Below are 6,971 nucleotides of genomic sequence, written 5' to 3'. Positions count from 1 at the left end.
TCTCCGCAGCGCAGCGGGTTGTCTCGCGCGCGTTTTTTTTTTTTTGCGACATCGCGATCTGGTTTTGCGACAGTGTATGCCGACCGTTTGCGACATGTAGTGTGCGCCCGTTTTGCGAACAGTGTATGCCGATTGTTTTACCGCCTACACGAAATGAGGCCGTTGCGGCCGGACAAATCAAGGAAACTGTATTCTGTCGACGTGCAGCAAATTCCCGTATCGTTTTGCGGCAGCAAGGAATGTCAATGGTTTTTGCAGGTTCAAACGTTCGCGGTAGTTCTCGACAGCAAATAACAGCTCGTTTCGCGATAACTAATGCGGAGGTTTTGCGACAAGGTCTGGGTTTCTCTCTTGCGACAACGATATGTGTCATTTAGCGCAAACGTTCAAGCCTCCTGTAGTCTGCATCATTGCGCAGAAAGCTTAACCGAATATCTGCAGACGTTTCGCCGTCTAATGCCTGCTTTATCTGTGCAACATCACTGCGCGATTTTGACGACTTAAATTTCGCTGTTTGTAGCGACAGGTGCCTGGAAGGCTATTTTCGCGACAGCTGCTATGCGAACTAACAATTTGCAACTGGTTATTAAACCGCAGGCAGTCTGAACTAGTTCGATACCTCTCAGAATTTCCACCGGTGAACTTGCGTTTTTCAATATCGTTCTGCAGATGCGCTATTGTGACCATACATTACTGGCGTTATATTGATATATATATAATAACTCTATATCTTAATATATATATATAGCGACTAAAATGAATCTATGTTCTGTACCGTGTCCAACAGCGGGTGTAGCTTCACGAGTGTACCGTTGTCGTGATTTGTATGCTTGTGAGCCCTTTGCTACGTGATGGTAATTATATAATCCATAATAATGATTGATTGTCACAAGGTGATTACTGATGTGATTGATTGATGTGATTGACTTGGATGATGGATTGATAATGCATGGTTCAGCATTCGTGTTTTGCGAACTCAACTTACATAATTATATAATATATTAATATATGTGTGTGTGTGTGTGTGTGTGTGTGTGTGTGCTGTGTGTGTGTTGTGTGTGTGTGTGTGTGTGTGTGTGTGTGGTGTGGTTGTCGTGCGGCGGCGCGCGCCGTGTCGTGGGGTGTGTGTGTGTGTGTGTGTGTTGTGTTGTGCTGTGTGTGTGTGTGTGCTGGCTGTGCGCGCGCGCGCGCGCTAGCGCAGTGTTGTGTGTGTGGTGTGTGTGTGTGTGTGTGTGTGTGTGTGTGTGGATGCTTGGCATACATGGTGAAGATAACGTATTTCACGTCGTGTAGACGTCACAAACGCCCAAATGGTTTGCACGATTCGAACCGCATTCATCAAAACCGATCTCTCGGAATCGAGTCGGAACTTACGCACGTGAGTAAACCTTTCTCGCCGATTACTCACTAAGCTAAGCGGAAACTAAGCCAATACACATCCACACCCCACCCAAACAATGCGCGCACATATAGCGGAGTAGAGTAATGGCGACCGGTTACCTGATGACAATGACTTGATCTTCTCTGTCGCGACTCATCGTCGTGTAAGCAGCATTGGCGATCGCGAATAGATGGCTGAAAGAATGGAAAGCGCGTCTTAACGCCAAGCACAACGTAATATAAGTACGTGCTGAGGTGTGGTGGTGTGTGTGTGTGTGTGTTGTGTGTGTGTAGTGTGCGGCGCGCGTTGTGTTAGTGTTGTGTGTGTGTGTTGTGTGTGTGTGTGTGTGTGTCTGTGTGCGTGGTGTGTGTGTGTGTGGTGTGTGTGTGATGTGTGTATTGTTGTGTTGGTGTGTTATGTTCGTGCCATGTGTGCGTGCATGGTGTGCGAGCGCGCGCGCGTGTGTGTGTTGTGCGCGCCGCGTGGTGTGTGTGTGTGTGGGGGGGGGTGTGCATAAGCCTATTCAACAAGACCTAGCACCTGAATGCCTTAAGTGAAATGCGTATTAGATTATGCTTAATTAATAAGATTAATAATACAAAGGCTAGGACACTTCATATAGATTCTATATCAGCGTGCGCATTTTCTAAGTTCATATACATATACTGAGTATTCGTATTAAATGTGTACATGGCCTCACGACCACAATAATCCTCTATGATAGAAACTGCATACTCAACACTACAAATTCTTACACACATATATATATATATTCTCAGCAGCTACGTATGTCACACTCGCATATCTTTACTAGATATCTACAATTGCCTTACACTACATATTTTACAGCTACGTATCTACAATATCTCACACCACATATTTTATAAGTCGTATGCTCTTAACCGCGTGTAGGAATGTCGCCAATTATATATATATATAATATATATATACTATATATATATAAATATATATATATATATTAGTAATATATATAATAGTGAGAGAGATGAGAGCGAGAGAGAGCAGACAGCCAGAAGAAAGAGAAGGAAGACAGAGAGAGAGAGAGAGAGAGAGAGAGAGAAAAGGACAGGAGACAAGAGAGAGCGAGAGAGAGAGAGAGAGAGAGAGAGAGAGAGAAGAGAAGAGAGAGAGAGAGAGAGAGAAAGACACAAGAGGAAAGGACAGAAGAAAGACAAGAGAAAGACAGAGACGAAAAGAGAGAGAAACGAGAGAGATGAGAAGAGAGAGAGAGAGAGAGGAGAGAGAGAGAGAGAGAGAGAGAGGAAAGAGCGGGATAGAGAGAGAGAGAGAGAGAGAGAGAGAGAGAGAAGAGAGAGAGAGAGAGAGAGAGAAGGTGAGAAAGCCAGAGAGAGAGAGCGAGAAGCGAGAGAGAGAGAGAGAGAGAGAGAGAGACGCGAGAAAGCGAGGACGAGAGAGAGAGAGAGAGAGAGGCGAGATAATAGATAGATAGATGATAAGATAGATAGATAGATAGATAGAAGAGGAGACGGAGAGAAAGAGAGAGAGAAGAGAGAGAGAGAGAGAGAGAGAGAGAGAGAGAAAGATTGATAGAGAGAGAGAGACAGAGTCTCGCTGTACATACGGGGGTAGCTGGCCGAGAATCTTGTCCTCGTATTTCTTCACCATGTCGAGTCCGTAGATGTCAAACATCTTGTAGGGATTCACTGCCACCAAGATGCTTCCTGTGTACGTCTGCAATCAGGAGAATCGATTCAAGACTCTAGTTTCTATATGCAACACTCATGATTCATGACACCAGTTTCTAGATGCAAGACTTAAAATTCCAGAATCCAGTTTCTAGATGCAAGACTTAAAATTCCAGGCTCTAGTTTCTAGATGCAAGACTTAAAATTCCAGGCTCTAGTTTCTAGATGCAACACTCAAGACCTTAGATGAAAGGCGCAAGAATTAAGATTCACGACTCAAGTTTCTAGATTCAAGAATATATATTCCAGGTTCGAACGTCGGTATTCTACATTCAATACTCAAGAATATCATTTGTGCACGAAACACGTAATAATACGATGATACAGTATCTTTCGTTTGCATATTAGAAATTAAAACAATTACTAACCTAAACAACTGCAATGCTTTACATTTTAATTATGGGAGTGGCGCTGGGCACGTGTACGATATTGCAACATGTCCTGCTTGCATCTATGACAAATACGACATACGCATATACGCTCTCCTATGACACTATTTGCCATAGGAAGATTCTTCCTGTGACAAATATTGGCGAGTCAACTTCGTTCCGCTTTACAGCTGAAATTCACTGCTTGCGTTCATAATAGCGCTCCTAAACTCCTATGATGCGCACAATACATACAACAATATTTGTCATAGGAAGAATCTTCCTATGCCAAATAGTGTCATAGGAGAGCGTATATGCGTATGTCGTATTTGTCATAGATGCTAGCAGAACAGGCTGCTTATAACGTGGGTGGATAGCGTTATAATGCTTGCCATGTAGCGTATCCGTGTGACTACTGCACGAAAGTAACGGCTTCGCTGCATTCGCTTGCGACACGTACAGATTAATTCTACACTGCTTTCCGAAAACGTACACGGCGCGAGCAAGCTTTTAGCAAGCCTGCATGTTCGGCTTGCTCGAGGGAAGCGACAGAATTGTGCTTTTTAACCAGGCAGCCGTTCTGTGGCTATCGTTTTACCGTGTAAAATAATGCCACTCAAGGGGAAACGCTAAAAGTGCCCTTTCTAGTCAGGTGGTCGGTCATTCAAAAATATGAGCATCAACACGTTTGATTGTGAATGAAGCGGCGGGTTTGAGTTATAACACATATACTTATATGATACAGTTAATTACCTCCGCCGAGGGGTTGGCAGGAGGTTATGTTTTCACCGGCGTGTGTTTGTTGGTTTGTGCGTGTACAGCCGAACTGAAAAAGTTATGGACGGATTGTCATAAAATTTTCAGGATAGGTCAGAAATCGCCGAACTTAGAATTGATGAGATTTTGGTGGTGATCCGGATCCAATTAACTAATTAATTAATCAATTAATTAATTAAATTTTTAGGATAGGTCAGAAATGGGGTAACTTAGAATTGATTACATTTTGGTGGTGATCCGGATCCAATTAATTAATTAATTAATTAAATTTTTAGGATAGGTCAGAAATGGGGTAACTTAGAATTGATTACATTTTGGTGGTGATCCGAATCCAATTAATTAATTAATTAATTAATAGAAATTTTTGCAGTGAGAGAATTGAGCTGCCTTGGTGGAGGTCTGTGCTCTCCGAGTGCTCTAGTTCGATATCGTATCGTTTTGTTTTCGATTAAGAATCAGCAAACATACACAATAGAGGAAATTATTACAAAGCATGACTGCACATTGATACGCGCCATCCAGGGTCAGCTAAGGTCAGGTGCTGACGTCATGATCGGATTACGCACAGCTATTAGTGACGTAGGTAGCTAATTAACCAATCACATTTGCTATTAGCCTAGACAAGCAGACCATGAGCCATGCCTTGAGCGAATTTTTATTATTTATTCAAGAATTTATTAATAGAATATGAATTTTTAAACGGAATTTGGATTATTAATTCTATATTTTACTGTACTTATCTTACGTTAAAACAAACGCGTCTTTTTCGTTTGCCGTTATTATAAAGAAAACTAATAGATTTAAATTCATCTTTATTAGCGGAAAATGAAGCAATTTCTATCAAAATAAAAGAAATAAAAATATATTGAATGCACGTCTATTCATTTCGTTTCGTAATGCCAATTGTGATACTCATACCGCACGAGGTAATGTAATATCACACGATATAATACATTGTCCGGGCAATTTTTTTCATCAAATCAGCGACCAACTTTCTCTGGCATGCTATGTGCTATAAATAGCGCTATAAATAGAGAGGGGAAAGATAATTACTCATTACTGTTAATTACACAGCTATTAGTGAACGCATCTTCGCCTAAAGAAGATGAGCTCATTATGAAGTGCGTGTCTTGTCTGCGTGGCACAGCACACTAGGCGCAGTTTAAATATTATTTCCTATTCTTCGCCTATCCGGTTGTTAGCGCTGTTACATACACACACGCACGCACGCACGCACGCACACACGCATACACGCACGTATATCCACGTACACATAAACATGCATATGTACGCGCGCACACACAACACACTCACACACACAGACGCGCGCGCGCGCGCGCACACACACCAACGCGCCTGCCCGCCTACGCTCGCACGCTCGCACGCACGCACGCACGCACGTACGCACGCACACACGCACGCACGCATGGGGGTGCACAGCCCAGCTTTGCACGTCATTTAGTCGTCACATTTCGATGAGTCTCATCTCTGCGGCATTGTTACCGAGCGATTAACTCCCAATCTGGCTGTTCAACCGGGTTCAAACTCTATGCCTCTCTTTGCTCTCCACTCGCGCGCACGCACCCTCACGTCACTCCAACACGCTAATCCTGTCCGTCGGTCACTGACGGAGCGCGCGTCCCGGTCTCCGGGCGCATATCCGCACACGCCGTTTAGCCCGGCATTCTCTGCCCGACCTTACACGCGACAGGTGAGGGACCGAGTTGCTGTACTAGGCGTGTTCGTCTGAGGACGCGTTAGTGTGTGAGCGTGCGTGCGAGTGTGAGCGTGAGTGTGTGCGTGTGTGTGCGTGCGTGCGTGAGTGCGTGCGTGCGTGCGCGTGTGTGTGTGTGTGTGTACATGAGCGTGTGCGTGTCTGGTGTGTACGTGTGCGTGCGTGACTGTATGCCTACGTGTGTGTACGTGTGCGTGCGTGTATGCGTGCGTGAGTGTGTGTGTGTGTGTGCGTGCGCGCACGTGCGTGTTCATGAGCACGCGTGTCCGCGCGTGTGTGTTGGTGTGTATGAGCGTGTGGGTGCCTGTGGGTACATGTAAGTGTGTGTACGTGTGCGTGCGCGTGCGTGTATGCGTTCGTGAGTCTGTGTACGGAAACACATCGGGGGCGGGTTGGTGGAGGGAGGGAGAGACAGTGGTATCATTTCACCCGCGTATAGGAGGCGCTGGCACTCCGCTCACGCGCGCAGAGCAGAACCACTGGCAGCAAGGACAAGCCCGCACGTACAGCACACACGCAGCCATTGACTATAATAACAACCAATATTATAATAAAACCTATAATAACAATCAATATAATTGAAAATAATAAGTTGTTATTATAGTCAATGACCGCGTGTGTGCTGTAGGTGCGGGCTTGTTCTTGCTGCCAGTAAGCAGAACCACAAATAAGACTGTTAGTGCCCTGACACCTGTGATTACAGCCGAGCTATATAACTACTCTCACGAACACACCTGTTTACTAAGCAATTACGGTGAGATGAGGTACTGTACGGTGATATAAACCAATATTTTAAGTGATATATTTGTCTTACCATGGGACATATATTATTGTAAATATAATAAATTTCAGTTTTATACTGCCTGATGATATCGTGTTTGCAAAATTTACGTTGTAAATACTATTTTTGCAATAAACCCATTATCTATATATCTATATATCTAGATCTATCTATCTATCTATCTATCTATCTATCTATCTAT

General features: G+C 44.0%; 1 protein-coding gene across 1 annotated transcript in view; it reads right to left on the bottom strand.

The window, feature by feature from the left end:
- Positions 1-6,971, bottom strand: part of LOC106815614 (unconventional myosin-XV-like) — a gene marked incomplete at its 5' end in the record, with an annotated part of 52,143 nt that overhangs the window by 33,840 nt on the left and 11,332 nt on the right. Inside the window, 2 exons of the mRNA XM_014820100.1 lie at positions 1,501-1,575; positions 2,985-3,094. Coding sequence (XP_014675586.1) covers positions 1,501-1,575; positions 2,985-3,094 — 185 coding nt within the window. The remainder of the gene's footprint in view (positions 1-1,500; positions 1,576-2,984; positions 3,095-6,971) is intronic.

This window comes from Priapulus caudatus, unplaced genomic scaffold (assembly GCF_000485595.1).
Source record: "Priapulus caudatus unplaced genomic scaffold, Priapulus_caudatus-5.0.1 Scaffold1158, whole genome shotgun sequence".
Taxonomy (NCBI): domain Eukaryota; kingdom Metazoa; phylum Priapulida; class Priapulimorpha; order Priapulimorphida; family Priapulidae; genus Priapulus; species Priapulus caudatus.
This window is presented reverse-complemented; position numbering and strand designations above follow the sequence as displayed.